This window comes from Oncorhynchus masou, chromosome 17, assembly GCF_036934945.1.
Source record: "Oncorhynchus masou masou isolate Uvic2021 chromosome 17, UVic_Omas_1.1, whole genome shotgun sequence".
Classification (NCBI taxonomy): Eukaryota; Metazoa; Chordata; class Actinopteri; order Salmoniformes; family Salmonidae; genus Oncorhynchus; species Oncorhynchus masou.
The window spans coordinates 30,880,768-30,903,990 of NC_088228.1; the positions used below are offsets into that span (position 1 = coordinate 30,880,768).

The 23,223-nt window shown below is 43.0% G+C and overlaps 1 protein-coding gene across 1 annotated transcript in view; it reads left to right on the top strand.

The window, feature by feature from the left end:
- LOC135558252 (obscurin-like) overlaps positions 1-23,223 on the top strand; it is a 97,276-nt gene that overhangs the window by 54,386 nt on the left and 19,667 nt on the right. The window contains exons 39-52 of the mRNA XM_064991973.1: positions 2,177-2,452; positions 2,677-2,943; positions 3,092-3,358; positions 3,947-4,216; positions 7,821-8,084; positions 8,770-9,048; positions 9,540-9,797; positions 10,095-10,361; positions 13,231-13,497; positions 13,753-14,028; positions 14,169-14,441; positions 18,181-18,471; positions 18,718-18,990; positions 19,381-20,700. Coding sequence (XP_064848045.1) covers positions 2,177-2,452; positions 2,677-2,943; positions 3,092-3,358; positions 3,947-4,216; positions 7,821-8,084; positions 8,770-9,048; positions 9,540-9,797; positions 10,095-10,361; positions 13,231-13,497; positions 13,753-14,028; positions 14,169-14,441; positions 18,181-18,471; positions 18,718-18,990; positions 19,381-20,700 — 4,848 coding nt within the window. The remainder of the gene's footprint in view (positions 1-2,176; positions 2,453-2,676; positions 2,944-3,091; positions 3,359-3,946; positions 4,217-7,820; positions 8,085-8,769; positions 9,049-9,539; positions 9,798-10,094; positions 10,362-13,230; positions 13,498-13,752; positions 14,029-14,168; positions 14,442-18,180; positions 18,472-18,717; positions 18,991-19,380; positions 20,701-23,223) is intronic.

Consider the following 23,223-nt stretch of genomic DNA (forward strand, 5'->3'; position numbering starts at 1 on the left):
CGAGCCATTGATCATACTTCTCTGATATTCCTGCCTCGAGAGATGTAAATTTAACAGATGGTCCACCACATTTCTCCTACAGTATTTGTCTGCCTCTTCAGTCCAGGGTGCATTTCATGGTGTCGTGGCATGGCCGTTGTGAATGTCAGGCTCCACTCTGTGTGACACATCATCCTGCTGGTTGAACACGGTGAAATTGTAGACTCCTAAATTGATAGTGCAGTTTTAGGCGATTTTACAACTAGCTACTTCACATGCTGATATTTACTTTGGTATTATTGTGTGTAGCTACATTTGCTTGCTAGCTAGCCAGCCAGCCCATAAAGAGAGCATTGCATTGTTGGTTGTATAGTCGACTTGAGCTGCAACAGATTTCCAGAATGATTTTCACATGTTGCTATTATAACGACAAAATAAAACAATGTTTCACAAAAAAATAATCACATATTACTGTTATTTAACATTGTAAAATTTAGAAATTAGTGGTTTTGGGTGGATTTTTCCTTTAACCCAACACCTAGTGACCTCCTCAAGGAGTTTGACCTCTTGACGTAACGGTTAAGGTAGAGGTTTTGGGGTAAATTGAGCCAGAGGATTAAGTTAAGTTACCCTTTTTCATGATGCTTGTATCTAAACCAAAGTCAATCATTTTAAGATGGTTCTATATATCAGTTGGTGTCTCTTTAAGCTTCAATATCTTAAACCAAACATGGAAGTGGATCCTTGTAGCTGTGTGGGCTAATATAGTCAAAATGTTTGCATTTGGGTTAAGTTGAGCCATTGGTTGAGCAAATTGAAGTGTTTTCTTCCCAGGATCAATACACGGCATTATCGCTGTGATATGAGGTAACAACAGGGCTCCTTCTGCTGTAGCCTATAGTTTGTATCTGTCAACAAGTGCATTGTTCATAATGAGCGGGCAGAATTTGTTGAATTTGGGCCGTGTTTGCTCATGTGCATTTCTAAATGCAAAAGCTATTAAACTCGTACTGTATCTGTAATAGTTCCTATTCATTCCATCCTTCAGTCGACAAAGTACACTCTTTATTGAAAAGATATTCTGCTGAATTTGGCACATTGCTACAAGTATTGTTTTGATTGGATTATTTGCAATGCTTCTAAATGATAGTCGATAGAAAGGAGCCTACATTGACGGTTGCCATGTGAATAGGTAAGATGTGGACAATGGGCTTTTTTCGATTCCGTCTGGTTCGCTCAAGTGCGCAATTTTAAAGTTATGTTATAATGAATAGATATTCAATTTGATTTGTCATGTTTGTAGTTGTGGAGACACCAGTTGCTCCTGGCACCCCCCAAAAAACCAGAGACTGAAGAGGAAACGGTGGTAAAAGCTTGTGGTATGAAAGGACAAGCTTTCTTTTTCAGTAGCTTGCCGTTGTGGTGTATTACAGAAGCAGGAAGTAGGTCTTTATTTTGTTGTCTTTTCAAATAAAATGTTTTTGTCACATGCTACATAAACCACATGAGTAGACTACCAGTGAAATGCTTACTTTTCCAACAACGCAGAGCTAAACAAAGATTAAAAAAAACAAAAACAAAAAAGAAATAGTGTAAATAAATACATAGTGAATAACGAATAAGAATAACGAGTAAAAATAAGATGGCGATATACAGGGAATACCAGTCCTGAGTTGAAGTGCAGGGCGTCGAGGTAATTGAGGTAACTATGTACATACGGTATATTGTAGGTAGGGGTAAAGTGGGGTAAATTACGAGACAACAGGATAGATCTAGCTTTGTTGTCTATTGTTGACCTTGCAGGAGTGTACTTGTTGTAGATTCTTTGTAGCTTGATGATGATATTCCAATGGAATTCTGCATACAAAATGTCAAATTTAGTTCAGAGACCAGGATTCTTCATGCAGTGCTGTGCACAAATCATCTTGGTTATGTGTAAACCCATAGTTAATATCTCACTTTCAGGTGGTGGTGGTGGTGGTGTTGGTAGGTCACACAGCAAATCCTTTTTACAGCTGCTGGTCTGGACGGACACCAAGCAGAGGAGAGTGCATATATAAATGGTCCTTGAAAGTGTTCACCATACATAGAGACATCGTTCCATTGGGAACTTCTTCACCATATGGTTTAGCAATATCTCTTATTGAGGCATTGTAACAGTGAATGCAGTCTGCAGATACCTTTTTGTAACCCTTTAATTTCTCAGCTCTCCCAGTCATATTCAAACAAGATCTGCAGAGTCAGGAGGCTGAAGAGGGGGGCAGTGTTACCCTGCACTGTGAGCTCTCTAAACCTGGGGTCCCCGTGGAATGGAGGAAGGGAACACAGGTGCTGAAGTCTGGAGAAAAGTACCAGATGAAGCAGAAAGATTGCCGTGTGGACCTCCAAGTCTGTGATTTGAAACCCGAAGACACAGGAAGCTACCAGTGCAGGACTGGAGACACAGGGAGCTCAGCATGCCTGAAAGTCAATGGTACAGTAGGATGATGAAGACCTTGTCACTGCTGCTCCATTCATCACTAGCACAACATTTAAACTGGAGCTCCACATGTATTAACAGAAATGCAATAAACAGTTAGTCAAAGTTAAAGTTATGTAACAAAACAGTTTCCTTGGAATGATGCCTACCATTTTGTTCATTAAAGCTTTTTGGATCTGTAGATTTACAATTCATCTTTTGGGATTTTTATTTGTCAGCTCTCCCAGTCATTTTCACTAAAGAGCTGCAGAGCCAACAGGCTGAGGAGGGGGGCAGTGTTACCCTGCACTGTGAGCTTTCAAAACCTGGAGTCCCTGTGGAATGGAGGAAGGGGGAGGTGGGTCTTTGCCTCTGTGCCAAGTATAACATCATCCAGGAAGGGCACAGCGCTAGGCTAGTCATCCAAAACCTAGACCCAGAAGACTCAGGCAGCTACACCTGTGACAGTGGTGACTGGAAAACCACAGCACACCTTTCTGTGAAGGGTAGGCTGAGAAAAAAGTATTCTGTTTTAGCAGTTGTGCTGTTGTGAAAAAACATTTCCTTGTGTATTAATTGTGGTTTGGGGGCATAATTGTGCTCTCAAAACGTTTCACCATCTCACCTCTCCCAACCTCTACCGTTCCTACCTAGCCCTGCCCGTTTACTTCAAAACTCGACTACAGAATCTAGAGTGGGACGCAGGTGAGATTGCCATCCTCCGCTGTGAGATCACCAAGCCTGGGGCCAGCGTTGTCTGGAGCCGTGGCGACAGGGTCCTGGAGTCTAACAACAAGTATCAGCTGAAACAGGAAGGGGCCATTGTGAAGCTTATCATCTATAGCCTACAAGGGGCTGACTCTGGGGAGTATATCTGTGACACAGGTTACCAGAAGACCTCCTCCGTGCTCACTGTACAGGGTAGGGAACAAGATGAAAGTCTGCTATTGTCCTCTGCCATTCTTCTCAATCATTCTCTCTCTTACACACCTCTTGAACTTATGGCACTTATCACACCTCATGGCACTTATCTTCTAATTCACTCAATCCCTACCAACCACTTTCCATCCTGAGTGATTCCCACAAGACTAATGTCACGCTAGGCTTTAGAGGACCAAAGGCCTTAAAGGGCACCGAATTAATGCTTGGTGATCTTCATACTTTTCTTCAGTCACTTCAAACTTCCTATGTCCTTCATGTCCTTCACGCATCTTCCTCTACACGTCTACCGTCATAACCTTTCCACCATTCCATTCCACTGTTAAGGGCAACGGACTGTCTCACACTTCCATTTCGTCTGTTTTCTGTGTTGACAGGTGCAACCTTGTGTCTTTTCCACAACCGTACTCTTAACCGTTGTCTCTGTACTGTAACTGTACTGAGTGTACATGGTAAGGTGCCCTATTTCTGTTGGCACCTAACCATTAACACCTATATAGACATTATCTGTCCTTTAGAGTAAGCTTCACATCTAGCCAGTAACAACACATGACTGGCTTTATCAAACAGAGGTGGAGGTGACCATAGTGAAGGTCTTGAACAGCTGTTCGGTGCACGAGGGGGAGGATGTCCACTTTGAGTGCCATCTGTCCCACGATGACGCCAAGGAGGTCCAGTGGAAGCTTGCGGACGTCCCTCTGCAGAACAATGAAATGAACCTGATCCGTGCCCAGGGCAAGGTCCACAGCCTCACCCTCAGAGGGGTCACGCAGGCCGACTCGGGCACAGTCACCTTCACCGTGGGTCACCATACCTCCACCGCAAGTCTGACCGTCCGAGGTAAGGGGCCAAAATCCGTTTTATACCCTGCCTGTTTAAGTTAAGGGGGACATTAGGCCTATATATATATATATATACAGTGCCTTGTGAAAGTATTCGGCCCCCTTGAACTTTGAACTTTTGCCACATTTCAGGCTTCAAACATAAAGATATAAAACTGTATTTTTTTGTGAAGAATCAACAACAAGTGGGACACAATCATGAAGTGGAACAATATTTATTGGAAATTTCAAACTTTTTTAACAAATCAAAAACTGAAAAATTGGGCGTGCAAAATTATTCAGCCCCCTTAAGTTAATACTTTGTAGCGCCACCTTTTGCTGCGAATACAGCTGTAAGTCGCTTGGGGTATGTCTCTATCAGTTTTTGCACATCGAGAGACTGACATTTTTTCCCATTCCTCCTTGTAAAACAGCTCGAGCTCAGTGAGGTTGGATGGAGAGCATTTGTGAACAGCAGTTTTCAGTTCTTTCCACAGATTCTCAATTGGATTCAGGTCTGGACTTTGACTTGGCCATTCTAACACCTGGATGTGTTTATTTTTGAACCATTCCATTGTAGATTTTGATTTATGTTTTAGATCATTGTCTTGTTGGAAGACAAATCTCCGTCCCAGTCTCAGATCTTTTGCAGACTCCATCAGGTTTTCTTCCAGAATGGTCCTGTATTTGGCTCCATCCATCTTCCCATCAATTTTAACCATCTTCCCTGTCCCTGCTGAAGAAAAGCAGGCCCAAAACAAGATGCTGCCACCACCATGTTTGACAGTGGGTATGGTGTGTTCAGGGTGATGAGCTGTGTTGCTTTTACGCCAAACATAACGTTTTGCATTGTTGCCAAAAAGTTCAATTTTGGGTTCATCTGACCAGAGCACCTTCTTCCACATGTTTGGTGTGTCTCCCAGGTGGCTTGTGGCAAACTTTAAACAACACTTTTTATGGATATCTTTAAGAAATGGCTTTCTTCTTGCCACTCTTCCATAAAGGCCAGATTTGTGTAATATACAACTGATTGTTGTCCTATGGACAGAGTCTCCCACCTCAGCTGTAGATCTCTGCAGTTCATCCAGAGTGATCATGGGCCTCTTGGCTGCATCTCTGATCAGTCTTCTCCTTGTATGAGCTGAAAGTTTAGAGGGACGGCCAGGTCTTGGTATATTTGCAGTGGTCTGATACTCCTTCCATTTCAATATTATCGCTTGCACAGTGCTCCTTGGGATGTTTAAAGCTTGGGAAATCTTTTGTATCCAAATTCGGCTTTAAACTTCTTCACAACAGTATCTCGGACCTGCCTGGTGTGTTCCTTGTTCTTCATGATGCTCTCTGCGCTTTTAACGGACCTCTGAGACTATCACAGTGCAGGTGCATTTATACGGAGACTTGATTACACACAGGTGGATTGTATTTATCATCATTAGTCATTTAGGTCAACATTGGATCATTCAGAGATCCTCACTGAACTTCTGGAGAGTGTTTGCTGCACTGAAAGTAAAGGGGCTGAATAATTTTGCACGCCCAATTTTTCAGTTTTTGATTTGTTAAAAAAAGTTTGAAATATCCAAAAAATGTCATTCCACTTCATGATTGTGTCCCACTTGTTGTTGATTCTTCACAAAAAATACAGTTTTATATCTTTATGTTTGAAGCCTGAAATGTGGCAAAAGGTCGCAAAGTTCAAGGGGGCCGAATACTTTCGCAAGGCACTGTATGTATAGATATATATATACACACACACACAGTGGGGAGAACAAGTATTTGATACACTGCCGATTTTGCAGGTTTTCCTACTTACAAAGCATGTAGAGGTCTGTAATTTTTTTATCATAGGTACACTTCAACTGTGAGAGACGGAATCTAAAACAAAAGTCCAGAAAATCACATTGTATGATTTTAAGTCATTGGGAGTGGCAGCATCATGTTGTGGGGGTGCTGGAGGGACTGGTGTACTTCACAAAATAGATGGCATCATGAGGCACGACAATTATGTGGATATATTGAAGCAACATCTCAAGACATCAGTCAGGAAGTTAAAGCTTGGTCGCAAATGGGTCTTCCAAATGGACAATGACCCCAAGAAAACTTCCAAAGTTGTAGCAAAATGGCTTAAGGTCAACAAAGTCAAGGTATTGAGTGGCCATCACAAAGCCCTGACCTCAATCCTACAGAAAATGTGTGTGCTGACAAAGCGTGTGCGAGCAAGGAGGTCTACAAACCTGACTCAGTTACACCAGCTCTGTCAGGAGGAATGGGCCAAAATTCGCCCAACATATTGTGGCACGCTTGTGGAAGGCTACCCAAAACGTTGACCCAAGTTAAACAATTTAAAAGCAATGCTACCAAATACTAATTGAGTGCATGTAAACTTCTGACCCACTGGGAATGTGATGAAAGAAATAAAAGCTGAAATATATCATTCTCTCTACTATTATTCTGACATTTCACATTCTTAAAATAAAGTGGTGATCCTAACTAACCTAAGACAGATCATTTTTACTTGGATTAAATGTCAGGAATTGTGAAAAACTGAGTTTAAATGTAATTGCATGTAAACCTCCGACTTCAATTGTATATCATCTTATGTAAATGGTAACTTTATATAGTCTAAGGTAAGGGGTTATAATACTATATATAGACTAGTGTACAGTATGAGTCTACTGATCAGTACAAACCCTTTTCCATTCTTTCCCAATACTTGGAGCCATTCCGAATTCATTGTATGACCTGACTTTACGAGGTAAGGGGTACAAGTCTGTTGATCACCTCTTATCCTCTCCCATTGTACCCGATACCTGGATCCCTTTTGTCCATTCCACACCCGTTTTATAGCCTGACCTTTCCAAGGTAAAGGGTACATATACTGTATAGTCTGAGGTAAGCTGTTATATAATATATGTATAATATGAGTCTCTTTATCACTCACCTTTACTAGACCTAACCATTTTACCTCAATACCCAGAGTCCATTCCAAACTCATTTTACAGCCTGACTGTCCGAGGTAAGAGTTGCTTATACCCATTAAATGAAAGTAAAGGGCACTTATACTATCAAGTCTGAGGTAAGGGGTTATATCATGTATGTCTCCTAATCACTCACCTTTACAAGGCCTAACCATTTTTTATTTAACCTTTATTTAACGAGGAAAGTCAGTTAAGATCAAATTCTTATTTGCGATGACTGCCTCAGATTGGTGGGTTAACTGCCTTGTTCAGGGGCAGAACGACACATTTTCACCTTGTCAGCTCGGGGATTTGATCTAGCAACCCATTCTGAATCTCTCAATTCATGGTCATCTTGTTGTGGACATCGATTGGTATAGCAGTGCATGCCATTGGTAGGCCACTTGTTAATTTCACTCACATTACAAAATAGCAAGAAACAAGAAATCTCCCTGTTTTTGTCCTTTGAGACCTATGCTATTTGAAACCTATAGTGGATAAACGTTTTTCCTAGCAAATGCTTTTAAATGTTGTATTGAATGTTTCCTTTCAAGATATTGGAGGTGCTTGAATGTCCGTCCCGTCCGTGTCCACTCACGAAACAGGTTAACGTCTCCATCCATCCTAACCTTGTGGCGGTCTGTATCCATCTTGCTGTTTCCCGGGCAGGGGCCCCTGTGGTGTTCAAGAAGGAGCTGGAGAGCCAGGAAGCAGTGGAGGGAGGCAGTGTTTCCCTGACCTGTGAGATCAGTGCTGATGGCAAGGTGACCTGGAGAAGGGGCTCCGTGCTCCTCACCCAGGGGGAGAAGTATTCCATGGAGCACACAGGTTCTACCTACATCCTGATGGTTCACAAGTTAAAGGTTGAAGATGCTGGAGAGTACACCTGCGATGCCGGGGATAAGCAGAGCACAGCCACCCTGACAGTCAAAGGTAATGAAACGTGGCTGTATTCATGTCTGTCGTTACTGGTTTGCTGTCACTCTACATTATCCACTGCTTTCATTCTGTGTGCCGACATACTAAGAACGTCCTTCTTAATGTTCTTTTACTTAGATATTGTTGTCGCCAAACTTGTTGTAACCCGTTTTTTAAGGGTAATCTGTGAGTAAGCACGTTATCTATTATTTCACAGGGGCAACAATAACATTGTAGTTGATCATGAAATATAGGTTTCATAATCAATGTGTTTTTACATTTGAACCGCAATCTATTTGCCATGTTGGGGACTGCAGTATGCAGTTTGTTTTGGTTTTGTTGTCATATTCAGACCTATACTATGTATTTTGTCAGAGATAATTTTTTGTACTTATGTCTACCTTCATACACGATAGCCATCACATAGGAAGTGAAAATGTGTTTTTGTGTAATATTGTACTCTTTAATTGAGAAAGAATCCTAAACATTGAGTAGACATAAATAACCTCAGCAAACTCCAGGAACTGGTGTCTCCCGGAGTGCAATTGTCCATCCTCTTTCGATCTCACTTTTAAATCAGGATACCAATGGTGGTGCTCTAATGCCTGAGTGTTTCACCTTAATGAATCCCCTGGGAAACCCTGACCCTGGGAACCTTTAGATCTCTCACTCCCCCGTCATCACATTCATTCACCTCCAGAGTCTGTGCGCATCACTCGGGAGCTGCACGACATCACAGTGACCACCGGGCAGGATGCTGTCTTTGCGTGTGAGTTGTCCCAGGAGGGCGTGACCAACGGAGAGTGGTGGCTGGGCGATAACCTCCTCCAGAACAACGACCTGAACCAGATGGCCTGCCAGGGCCGGGTACACCGGCTGACACTACAGATGGTCACCCCCGATGAATCAGGGGACGTGGCGTTTGTGGTGGGCGAGGAGAAGACCGTTGCTTGCCTACTGGTGGAAGAGAAGCCCAAAGGTAACAGAGACGTTAACGGAGATGTTGAAGATGGCCTCCTAGTCCTCACCCATCTCCATCTCTCCATCTCTGTCTTCCATCAAACAGCTTTGTCTTGGCACGTTAGAACACTCTTTGTTCCTCTGCTGTGCGGCGTCATCCATTCCATCCTAGCCTTTCTTTAGACGTGTGTTGGTCATCCTCCTGGCTTTTCTTTTTATAGCATATCTGTCTTCAAAGATACTATAAAATGAAGTTGACAACAAGACGTTTGTCGCTGATATTAACATATCACTTTGCTGACTATCAGTGAAGTGATGCATGCCTAATGGACATAGTCTTTGTGGTTATCATTGGCATGCTACTGTAAGTACATAAAAGAGATTGTAGACCTGTGGAAAAAGAGACACATTAAATACTGCACATATAAAAACCATACAAGTTTGACCTATGACTCTTGACACTCAAAGTGCATTACACTGTACTTAGCTTGGGATTTCCCATATCTACAGCCTTAATCCTTGAGAAGCCTCACGATACAGTGGCCTTGGAGGGCGAGACAGTCACCCTGTCCTGCACTGTCTCCGACCCCACGGCCACCATCACCTGGAGCAGGAATGATGTGGCCATCAAAGCAGGACTCAAGTACGACCTGCGGAAGAATGGAGCTCTCCTGCAGCTGCGCATCCACAACCTGGAGATGGAGGACTCTGGAACTTACTGCTGCGATACCGGGGATGCACAGTGCACCGTCACCTTGATTGTGGAAGGTAAAGAATGGTGCCGGCACTATAAAAGTCTGGACCTTCTACACTGCATCTAATACCACAAATTAGTTACCAGCCCAATCCTCACAGTGAATGCTCTGGATCAAGATAAACTCAGGATGAGTTCCCCCACAATACTCTTCTTGACTGTTTTGCCCTCTACAAACTACCATGCACCCAGTCTTCCATCAACATACACTAACAGAGCCATCTTACTCCCCTGTCCACGTCGGCCACTGTCACCTACACTATTTTACGTCCTCTGTCCAACGCATATGTCATGTCTCTTACTTCCACCAGGTGCCCCGGCATTCTTTCAGAAGGAGCTGAAGAACCAGGAAGCCCAGGAGGGTGATGATATCACTCTGCACTGTGAGCTCTCCAAGGCGGGCACTCACGTGGAGTGGAGGAAAGGAGGCGCAGTCCTCCAGGCTGGTAAGAAGTACGAGATGAGGCAGGAGGGCTGCGTTCAGGAGCTCCACATTCGCAACCTGGAGCCAGAGGACAACGGCTACTACACCTGTGATGCTGGAGACCAGCTCACCACAGCATTAGTGGCAGTGCAAGGTATAATGTCACTACACCGTCTCTCTCTGAGAGGGTTCATTTCTGTATGGTCTGGTCTTTTCTTTTCTCAAGGATGAAGGAATTCATTCCTAACGGTTTTAGATAGTCGTGGTGGTTTCAACAAGTGTACTGTATGTCACGTCAGCAAGTTAAAGATGATCAGTTGTAGGATGCCATTTTGAAGTTTCCAGTCTTGATGGAATACATATGGTTAAAGGGATAGTTCACCAAATTACAAAGTGACACGTTGGTTTCCTTAGCCTATAAGCATGGTATGATATGGTATAACAGTAATCCATGCTTTGGTTTAGTTTCCCTGGCACCGTTTCCACATGCTAACATTTAAGCATTTGTGGCATAAATCCCATTGGCATTTTTCGCGCATTATGTCACATCAGCTGAATAAACTATAGATTGTATCATGGAATGTGTTGGGAATAAATAACACAATGAAGTGTGTAAGAATGCTTGCCTACTTAAAGTCCAAGTTTAAATGAGGAATGAGACAGGTCAAGGTCGAAGTAATCTTTATTATCGCAAAGCATCAATGCTCATTATACGCACACACTGGGGGACTGTCAATGAATTATTTTTGTTATACTTTTGGTATACCTTTCCCTCTATAAAAAAAAAAATACCCACTGAAAATTGTGATTAGATGCCATTTTAAATTCTGATATTTATATCATTTTCAGAGTGACCACCAGAGCAATTTCGATTAATTACAGCTATTAGGAAACCACATTGGTTGTACACTAAAAATGTCTACTCTTTTCACACGTTTTGTCCAAGGCTAATGTTTTGTCCAGTTTCATGTAGGTGTTCTCAAAATAGTTCAAAACTCCTCAGTAGTGGGAATGACTAGATCAGTAGCTAATTACTTTTTGTTCCTCATCCATGCATGCTTCCATGCAGGAGCATACATTTGAGTCATTTCACTAATAGAATTAGAATGAGAGTTTTCATGCTGTGTACTTTTGATGGGACCAAAACATACCGGATGGTACAGCACTAGATGAGGTTTCCACCAGTTTCTTAGTGATATGCAGCAAGAGCTATGCTAGTCAATGAGGATTCACACCCTTAGTTCAATTGTGTAGCTATACTTTTAGCTAATAATGGCAAATGGTACCTAACAGTTGTGGTTTACAGATACACAGTATCTACAGTAATCGGAATAGAGTAGGACTGGTGGACAAAAATATAAATGCAGCATATGAAGTGTTGGTTCCATGTTTCATGAGCTGAAAGAAAAGATCCCAGAAATGTTCCATAAGCACAAAGTTTATTTCTCTCAAACTTTGTACTCAAACGAGTTTATATCCCTGTTGGTGAGCATTTCTCCTTTGCCATGATAATCCATCCACCTGACAGGTGTGGCATATCAAGAAGGTGATTAAACAACATGATCATTACACAGGTGCACCTTGTGCTGGGTGAAATAAAGTCCACTCTAAAATGTCTAGTTTTGTTACCCAACACAATGACCCAGATGTCTGAAGTTTTGAGGGAGCATGCAGTTAGCATGTTGACTGCAGGAATGTCCACCAGAGCTGTTGCCAGAGAATTCAGTGTTCAAGCCACCTCCAATGTTGTTTTAGAGAATTTGGCAGTAAGTCCAACCGGCCTCACAACCTCAGACCACGTGTAACCACACCAGCCCAGGACCTCCACATCCGGCTTCTTCACCCCTGGGATTTCTATCTATAATAAAGCCTTTTTGTGGGGAAAAACTCATTCTGATCAGCTCGGCCTGGCTCCTCAGTGGGTGGGCCTATGCCCCCTTAGGCCCACCCATGGCTGCGCCCCTGCCCAGTCATGTGAAATCAATAGATTAGGGCCTAATGAATTGATTTAAATTGACTGATTTCCTATATGAACTGTAACTCAGTAAAATCTTTGAAATTATTATATGTTATATTTTTGTTCAGTATATTTTAGTCATAATGTACAGTTCTAGCAAGCATCCACTATAATATTATTCAGAATTATTAAAATCTTATCTGCCTACTGTAGTATATTTACATTGAAATAGATTGCATATGATGTCGTTTTAGTCATTTTGTGGCCGTATGTGTGATGTATGATTGCTGCTAAGAAGTCATGTGTGCACACGGGTAGTTCAAAAATAATAAAAGACAACGTGTCACACAGAGTATTTTAACTGAGCTTGGCTTTGACTTTGTAGTTCTGTGGCTACAGTAGGAGAGATTTGACCTGTAAACAAACAGGTCAGAAGAGAAGCAGCAGTAGTTGGGCAGTGCTGCTTCACCCATCCACCCTGGCCGGCCACATTCCCTTAATTACTCTCAGCCTCACTTCTACCCTGCAAGGCACCGCCCCTAGCCTGCCTAAAACTAAAACTCTCTAACCCTTCCTGCCTTTGCTCTGTATTGCATCTCTAGCAACCCATTGGCATATTTCCCCTTTCTCATTGGTTGGTTAGTGTGCAGGAGTTGTGTCCAACTCCCTCTGCCTCTTGAGACATTTAGGCTTTTCACTCCCCCTTCAGTTTGGAGTTGCAAAAACAACTGTCACAGTGTAAACATTCACATTCTGTATCTAGGTACATACTGTATTTGGGCTCTGAGTGCTGCATCCATAAGATGTACTGTGGATCAAGGCAACTCTATGCACATTACTAAAATACTAAGCCACCTCTGATACCACCAGTAAATCTATAATGTATACAATTTCCCCACTGGGGATAAATAAAGTTAATTCAATTAAAAGTAAAATAAACCAAATTACTCCAAGGTGTACTGGAGTGTTTATAAAGCCCAGGTGTCGTTCTTCGCCATGTGGAGAGAGTGCATGTCAGTCATGATGACCTTGTCATATGACCCTTGACCACTGCCCCCACTCTCAGAACCCACAGTAGAGGTGGTGAGCGAGATGCAGGACCTCCGTGTGGCTGAGGACCAGCCGGCTGAGTTCATCTGCCAGTACTCCCGGCCGGTCCAGGCCCAGTGGAAAAGAAACGGGCGGCCGTTGCAGCCTGACGGCAGGAGGGTGGTAGTGGAGCAGGACTGGACCGTGGCTCGCTTGTACATTAGCCACGTGTCCACTGAGGACAGGGGGACATACTCCTGTGAGGCAGAGGGGACCTGCGTGGTCGCGTCCCTGGAGGTGGAAGGTGAGCTTCTCTTCTCTTAGGAAAGAGCACCTAGCTACCCTCCCCATTTCATGCAGTTTTTGCAGGTTTTCATTGTGAGTTTCAGCTTGAATAGTAGCAAGTGTCTAGCAATAAAAATCCACTTGTCCTATAGGCCACCGTGAACAGAAAATCCCCACCAACAGTGGGGGAAAGGCTTGTTTTATGACACATTCTCCCCTCTCAGATAAAGCCGTTATCTTACAGTAAACCCTGCTCTCCTCTTCTCCCCTATAGCCAAACCCATTGAAATCATCCAGGGCCTGGAGAACATGGACACCATCGACGGCGGCGAGGCCCTGTTCGAGTGCTCGATCTCTCGTTGCGAGATCAAAGACAGCTGCTGGCTCATTGACGGCAAGCCGGTGAAGGATTCGCCAACCACTGAGATTGTGTCCTTCGAGAGTGGCCGCCGCCACCTGCTGCTGCTAAAGGACCTGCACGTCGGGGACAACTGCAAAGTGACCTTCCAGGCGGGCACCGCAGCGACCTCCGCCATGCTCAACGTCAAAGGTTTGTTTGTTTGTTTGTCAGTAAGTTAGTTATTGTTTTTGCGAAGGCCTGGTCTTACGGTGAAATATACAGTGACATACTACAGCTGAAAATAAGGAAGAACTGCCATATATGATATGAAGTGGCTTTTGTGTGCGTAGGCTGGCAGCTGGATGTGGTGAGCGGTCTGGAGGATAAGGTAGCTGTGGTGGGAGAGAAAGTAGAGTTCAGATGCGTGCTGACCGAGCCTGTGCCTGAGGCGGAGGTAGCCTGGTACTCTAACGGAGCCGAGCTAAAGAATGATAACACCTGGGCCATGCAGGCTGACGGTTGCTTCTACCAACTGGTGCTGAGACAGGCCCCAGCCATGCCACCACAGGAGATCACCTTTGCTGCCAGGGACGCCATTTCCATGGCCAAGCTCACTGTCATCAGTAAGTGTGTGGTCTCACTACAATGCATTTGAATAGAAAGTTTGCAAAAATACGTAAGATCTTGCTACCATGGAAAGATAAATGCCTGTCTATTTGTGGAAAAATCACCCTGGTTAATTATTTATTAATATCCCAGTTTACCTATTTACTTATTGCTCTGCCTACACCGAACAACTTTGTTTTGAAATTATATGAACTAAAACATGTCAACTTTATTTGAAACGGCAAGCCAGACAAAATTAAACTGGCCTAATTACAGTACCAGTCAAAAGTTTGGACACACCTACTCATTCAAGGGTATTTCTTTATTTTGACTATTTTCGACATTGTAGAATAATAGTGAAGACATCAGAGCTATGAAATCACACATATGGAATTTTGTAGTAACCTGAAAAGTGTTTAACAAATCTAAATATATTGTAAATGTCAGATTATTCAAAGTAGCCACTTTGCCTTGATGACAGCTTTGCACACTCCTGCCATTCTTTCAAACAGCGGAATGCTGGAATGCATTTCAGTTAACAGGTGTGCCTTGTTAAAAGTTAATTTGTCGTATTTCTTTCACTCCTAAACCGTTTGAGTCAATCAGTTGTGTTGTGACAAGGTGGAGTGGTATACAGTAGATAGCCCTATTTTGTAAAAGACCAAGTCCATATTATGGAAAGAAGAGCTCAAATAAGCAAAGAGAAATGACAGTCCATCATTACTTTAAGATGTGAAAGTCAGTCAATGTTGAACATTTCAAGAACTTTGAAAGTTTCTTCAAGTGCATTCGCAAAAAACCATCAAGCGCTGTGATGAAACTGGCTCTCATGAGGACCGCCACAGGAAAGGAGGACTCAGAGTTACCTCTGATGCATAGGATTCTTCCAGCTTATAGAATGTTGTGTACATGGCGGATACAACAATTCTCGCTCTGCAGATGTTGCTGTGAAGAGACAGAATCATTAGATCCCTTGTTTTGGTTCTGCCCATATGTAGCTTGTTTTTTTGGCCACAGGTTCAGGAATGACTGAAGAAATGCAAAATATTCCTGGAGTATAACTCTGTAAATAGCACTGTTGGGTGACTTGAAAAGAAATAGTCAATCGATCAATAATATAATAATACTCTGAGTAAAAAAATGTCATCTTTCATTTACAATCTGTTGAAACTACGAGAATGATTCAGAATTTGATTCAGGCAATTAGGAAACTGGATGGTTTTCAGAGATAAGGGGAGGGGTTGAGGGTAGCTCAAAGGGGGACTAAAAACAAATAAAAGGAGATAACTAGTGTAAATTATACTGTGTCTATAAAATGTATATAGTATGTATAAACTGGAAGCAGAAGTCTAAGTATTGTTTCCCCCAAATATGTGGGGGATTGGAAATTATGCCTACAATTACATATATTTTTTTTTTAATGTATTGTAACTGTATTTAACTAGCAAGTCAGTTAAGAAAAAAATCTTATTTACAATGACAGACTAGAAACAGTGGGTTAACTGCCTTGTTCAGGGGCAGAACGACACATTTGTTTACCTTGTCAGCTCAGGGATTTGATCTAACAACCTTGTGGTTACTGGGCCAATGCTCGAACCACTAGGCTACCTGCCGCCCGCAAAGAACCCATAATCTATCTGCAATATTAAAGCTGATCTTCCTCACTGTGTGTTCGGACTAGATAACACCTGCGTCCAATACCAGACAAATGTACCACTGTTCCAGTGGTTTTAAACTTCTTAATTGTTGCCCTAATGGTGGTAAGTGGTATATTTATTATGTTTGCAAATTTTTTGTACCTATTGCCTGATTTGTGAAGGTCAGCAACCATTTGTCTCTTCATTTGTGAGCTCTTTGCCTTTTCCCATGCTGATGAATGACAAAGGAATTTTACATGCCTGTCAACTCATTTTTATACCCCCAGTGAAACAAGAAGCCACAATATAGTTCCTTAAACTGAGATTAACTTAAAAAGTTGAATGGTTTCATTTTATTTATAAAATCTTTAGGGGTGTTTGTTAAAAATATATATATTTCCGAGCAATTGTATTAGTATTACAGTGCTTTAGGAAGGTATTCAGGACCCTTGACTTTTTCCACATTTTGTTACGTTACATCCTTATTCTTATTTAAATTTTCATCAATCTACACACAATACCCCATAATGACAAAACCAAAACAGGTTTTTAGAAATGTTTACAAAAAATAACTTTAAAAACTCTGACTCTTTACTCAGTACTTTGTTTAGCCACCTTTGAAAGCTATTACAGCTTCAAGTCTTCTTGGGTATGACGCTACAAGCGTTGCACACCTGTATTTGGGGAGTTTCTCCCATTCTTCTCTGAAGATCCTCTCAAGCTCTGTCAATTTGGATGGGAGTGTCACTGCATATCTGTTTTCAAGTCTCTCCAGAGATGTTTGATTGGGTTCAAGTCCGGGCTCTGGCTGGGCCACTCAAGGACATTCAGAGACTTGTCCCAAAGCCACTCCTGCATTGTCTTGGCTGTGTGCTTAGAGTCGTTGTCTTGTTGCCACAGTCTGAGGTCCTGAGCACTCTGGAGCTTGTTTTCATCAAGGATCTCTCTGTACTTTGCTCCGTTCATCTTTCATTCGATCCTGACTAGTATCTCTGCCACTGAAAAACATCCCTACAGCATGATGCTGCCACCACAATGCTTCACTTTAAGGATGGTGCCAGGTTTCCTCCAGATGTAATGTTTGGCATATAGGCTAAAGAGTTCCATTTTGGTTTCATCAGACCAGAGAATCTTGTCTTTTAGGTGCCTTATGGCAAACTCCAAGCGGGCTGTCATGTGCATTTTAATGAGGAGTGCCTTCTGTCTGGCCACTCTACCATAAAGGCCTGATTGGTGGAGTGCTGCAGAGATAGTTGTCCTTCTGGAAGATTCTCCCATCTCCATAGAGGGACTCTAGTGCTCTGTCAGAGTGACCATCAGGTTTTTGGTCACCTCTCTGACCAAGGCTCTTGATTCCCAATTGCTCAGTTTGGTGGAGCGGCTAGCTCTAGGAAGAGTCTTTGTGGGTTCCAAACTTCTTCCCTTTAATAATGATCGAGGCCACTGTGTTCTTGGGGAATTTCAAAGCTGCAGAATTATTTTGGTACCCTTTCCCAGATCTGTGCCTCGACACAATTCTGTCTCGGAGCTCTACGGACAATCCCTTCGACCGCATGGCTTGGTTTTTGCTATGACATGCACGGTCAACTGTGGGACCTTATATAGACAGGTGAGTACCTTTTCTATGCCCAATCAATAGAATTTACCACAGGTGGACTCCAATTAAGTTGTATAAACATCAAGCAGGATCAATGGGAACAGGATGCACCTGAGCTCAATTTCGAGTCTCATAGCAAAGGGTCTGAACACGTATGTAAATAAGGGATTTCTGTTTTTATTTTTATTATGTGTAGATTGATGAGGACATTTTTTATTTAATCCATTTTAGAATAAGGCTGTAACATGACAAAATATGGGAAAAGTCAAGTGGTCTGAATACTTTCCGAATGCACTGTAAATATTGTATTTTTTTTTGAGCATACAATATAGCTCAGAATTGAATTATTTATATTTATACAGTCTTTTTTGCTCATCTTTATCAAGGGCGCCAATAATTTTGGACCGGACTGTAGCTTTCTCCAGGGAAGCGAAATGTAATATTTTCAGGTCCATTCCCCTCTCTTTCTCCTATTCATCACTCTTCAAACCCACCACTGACCCATTCTCCCTCCTTATATAGCCTTTCCAGACCCCCCGGAGGACCCAGAGCTGGTCAGTAAGCATAAACAGGGGGTGACCCTGTCCTGGTTCACACCTCTCAGCGATGGAGGCAGCCCCATTCTGGGTTACAGGGTGGAGATGAGGCTGGCGGACAGCGCCCTCTGGCTTCCGTGCCATGCAGAGCCTGTGTGTAACACAGAGTTCTCTGTGGATAACCTCATCCCCGGGAGCGGCTACAGGTTCAGGGTGGCAGCCATCAACAGAGCTGGGACTGGAGAACCAGTCCAGCTGCCTCAGACCGTTCAGCTGGGTGAGTTGGCTATATGATGCGCTCAAACCTGAGCAGAACAATTATATGTCTGTATGGCTCTGTCTCAAGCCCAGCATGTTGAACAATATACTTATAACCTAGTCCTAGATAATGTATGTGTTAGTTACATCATTTGCATACAACTCAGGTGAGTGCAATACATTTTACATTGGCATGAATTGTGTATGTAGTGTCCCATTTATTGGGGAAAAAAATGATCAATCATTCAATTGTTTTGTTCCACAGAGGCTCCGATCACAGTGACCCAGCAGTTGGCCTGTCCAGGCTTGCAGGAGGGTAAGATGGCCCGTGTAGAGTGCCAGCTCTCTGCTGAGGGCAGCTCGGTCACCTGGCTCAGAGACAACAAGGAGCTGGAGTTTGGGGTCAAATACCAGGTCACCATCGAGGGCAAGACACAAGTGCTGCTGATCAAAGACTTTGAGTCTGCTGACCAGGGCGTGTACACCTGTGTGGCCTCAGAAGAGGCAGAAAGCTCCATTAATCTCAATTTACCAACAGGTACAGACTCCCAAACAAGACAGAATATTATACCATGCAACTTGGTATTTCCATCTGCTGACATATATTTATTGTGAAACTTGTATGCTATTTTCCTCAAACCAAACTGGAATCTTGGTGGAGAGGTGTTTGTTATTTGAGGGGCAAGTTAAGGTAAGTTGGTTAGCTAGTTCTAGCAGATAGTGATGGTGAGCTCATTCCTGAAAAAGATGTGTGGTGTGGACACTTCTCCTATCAGAAACAAAAATTCTAGTCCCACAGTTATTTACCACTACATGATCAACATAGATGAAGTTCTTACGTGTGTGTGTGTGTTTTGGGGCTGCTATACTATAGATGTTACAGGTGTCAGTTTGCTGCATAAAACATTCCATTGTGCCCTGGTTGTAGGTGGAGATGGGGTTAAGTTGGAGGGGGCCCAGCCCAGCCTGCCTCCTGAGGCTGCCTCCGAGGGTGATGTCCATGCGCTGTGGGAGGCCCTGGCCAAGAAACGCCGCATGAGCCGAGAGCCCACCCTCGACTCAATCTCTGAGCTGCCTGATGAGGACGACAAGGAGCCCAAAATACCCAAGGAGCTAGTCAAGGAGAAGAAAGCCCCAGAGAAGGTGAACGAAAAGGAGAAGGTTGTGGAGCCTGTCATCATCACAAAGAAGAAGGAGTTGGATACCAATCTACACACCAGTTCTGAGGATGAGTCCAGGGTTCCAACGCTGGTGTCCTACCTGAAGAAGAGCAGCAAGTCTTCCCCCTCTGCATCTGACCAGACAGAGTCCATCTCAACTGAGAAGTTCTATGCACAGACCTCAGTGCAACAGACCACAGTCCTACAGACCTCATCTTCGGGACAGCAGATCACAGCACAGACCACAGAGATCACTGGGTGTGGAAATGAGGAGGATGAAGAAAAGGGGCTGCTGGATGCTGCTGTCAAGATCCAGGCTGCGTTCAAGGGCTACAAGTCCTGCAAGGACATGTGTCCAGTCTTCAAGGATGTCTTCAAGGACCAGACCAAGGAGCCCAATGGCACCATCCACCTGGAGTGTGTGGTTGAGGGAAAGCCCGACAAGGTGCGCTGGCTGAAGGACGGCGAGCCCCTTGTGGACAGCAAACACCACCACATCGACATCTACAACGATGGCACCTGCTCTCTGGTAATCACCGCCGTTACCACCAAGGACACGGGCATCTACACATGTGAGGTCACCAACAAGTTCGGCGTGACCATCCACAGCGGCAAGGTGACAGTAGGTTCGGCACGGGAGGCATCTGGAAGGAGGCCCCTGACCATGGGCTACAGCGCCGACAGCGAGGCGGAGAGCTCGTCTGCAGAAAGCGAGATGGACGAGTCTTTGAGGCAGGCCAGCAAACGGCTGCGCCGCCTCCTCCGCACACGGCTGCCGGCCACGTCGGAGGAGGAGTCGTTCGTCAGCTGTGACGACGAGGCTGAGCTGAAGGCCCCCGAGCCCAAATCGTACCGTGAGGACGAGCGCTACCTCTACATCCGCTTTGACACGCGGTCTGAGGCCCAGGTGGCGTCGCTGCACTTTCAGGAGATGTTCACGGCCCAGGGGATGCCTGTGGAGACCACCATCCAGGAGGCTGGACCTCTCAAAGTGGAGCTGCGCATCATGAAGATGGGATACACCCAAGATGGCTCTGCAACACCCACACAGGAGAAGCAGCTGCCCGCGTTCATGACAGGAGCCCCCGGTAGGAAAAAAGGAGAGTAGGGGACAAAAGTAACAGTTTTTTTCCAAATTACTCAGAGTTCGATAGACCTAGAGACACCATATCTTATTACAAACAACTTATATATGTCCTCTAGCATTAGCAATTGTAATTTGATTTCTAGGGTATGTAAGTTTAAATTAAATAGACACCGAACTGAACTACCGCAAGCATTACTTTTATACCTGCCGGCAGGGCGGGAGGAACACAATCTTTCTTATCAACATGTTTCTGGTTTGTAATGCTCTTCCTTTCAACAAATGTACTATCAGCCATAATTTAATGTTTGTATCGATTTTAATAATTGATGCTCTAGGTTTGAAATGTATGAAAATGTACCATGCGTCGACATCGCAATGTTGCACAAACACAGTATTTTGCTTTACAATATTAAATCGGACTACAATGGATCATATAATAGCTATATTATGCATCATTTAATCCACCTGGAGTGTGTGGCGGAGGGCAAGCTTGACAAGGTGCACTGGCTGATGGATGGTGAGCAACCAATCAGGTGCGTTCCAGATGTCCTTGTCATGCGCACTCCTCGTGTCTTGATAAAATGATTGTTTTTATTCTCTTCACAAAGGGTAAACTCAATATGCTTATCACATTTCAATGGCTTGGCAAGAGGCAATTGAACCCCAGAGTCATAAATATATTTATTTTTAACCAGAAACCCGTCGATAAAAATCTTATGTGAGAAGCTGACCATCAAGTCAATTGATTAAGGCATAATTCTATTGATGTCAAATGTTTTTTAACTTACATTGTTCAAAACCACTTTTTGTTGATAACTTGAGGAAACATGGTCGGACTGGGCAGTTTTATTTGCAGGGAGCACGTCCTCTGCATTAAGAACGTGTTGATTTCACCTCATTTTAGCTTCTGTGTTATCTGAGAAAATGGCCGTGTTACTTTCATCCCGGCTCTCTCCTACTCTCACTGTATATACTGTATTAGATTGTTTGAAAATAATTTGGAATTAAATAGTAATTTAATGTCTATTAAATGAAATACTTTTGTAGCCCATTCCATTCAGTATGAAAAATGAACAAGTAAAATCACAAAAATGTGTAATTCAGGGAAGGTCATATTGATTTTGCTTCAATCAATGTATGACATTGAAGTAGTGTTTATTTTGCTTAAATAATATAATCCACGTTTTAATTCCCCTAAAAATTGCTCATGAATGGGAGCTTTTGCTTGTTTGCTAAATGAATGTTCACATTGTCCTCATCCAGCCTTTCTTCCTGCTTTTCCTTGTGTGTTCCGTGTGATTACTACAGTACCGTGTTTGCTTTGTGTGTGGCTTAATGTTAGTTTTCTCTTACCAGAAAGTATGTATTTTAAGTCTTGTCAGTGTGTGGTTTATTTGATATGTTTGTTTTTGGATGGAGTGTTTTTATGTCCTCTATTTTTGTCCCAAACATTTATGTTTGTTTGTCTTTGTTGTAATTTAATAGTTGCTTCACTTTCTCCAACAATTTCTCGTTTTACCCTCCTCTTTCCAGTATTGACACACCATATCCATTCATTCTATCTTTCTTTTCACACTTTCCTTCCATTTCTCATCATGTTGTGCTGCCCGACATAGTCCTCCGTTTGAAATATTTCTGTGATGTTATGGTTGCTTTCAACTCTCCTTTACCCACTTCATTCCAGTATTGACACAATCCTTTCCGTCCATTTATCCTCATGTTGTACTGCCTGCCATCACACCCTTTCATTATGTGTGCTTTTTGTTGCTGTATTGTAAAAGCACATTTTTCATACAGAAAAAAAACACTATCAGTAAGACTTACGCATGGAATAACAGTGGATTTAAAGTAACTGTAGAGTGAAAATCTCATAATGTTGTTAACTTGTCTTATTCTCATGTTTGTGGCCAAAGCATAAATTGGAGAAAAAACACTTAGAAAAACTCACCTCAAACTTGTATCTCCAAAAGACCATTTAAAAAAGTTATTTATTTTTCCACCGTAATATTATCATCCTTTTTATTTGGATGATGTCATCCTGCCTCATTGGTTGAGCTGGCCAATCAGCTATCTACTCACATGAATATTTTTTATGAGCGGTATACTGTGCCTTCGGAAAGTATTCAGACCCCTTGACTTTTTCCACATTTTCTTACGTTACAGCCTTATAAATAAATGTTTTCCTCAGCAATCTACACACAATACCCCAGAATGACAAAGCGAAAACACATTTTTGCAAGTTTATATACAAATAAAACAGAAGTATTCAGACCCTTTGCTACGAGACTCAAAATTGAGCTCCAGTGCGTCCTATTTCCATTGATCATCCTTGAGGTGTTTCTACAACTTGATTGGAGTCCAGCTGTGGTAAATTCAAATGATTGGACATGATTTGGAAAGGCACACATCTGCCTATATAAGGTCCCACAGTTGACAGTGCATGTCAGAGCAAAAACCAAGCAATGAGGTCGGAGGAATTGTCCGTAGAGCACACAGCCGAGACAGGATTATGTCTAGGCACAGA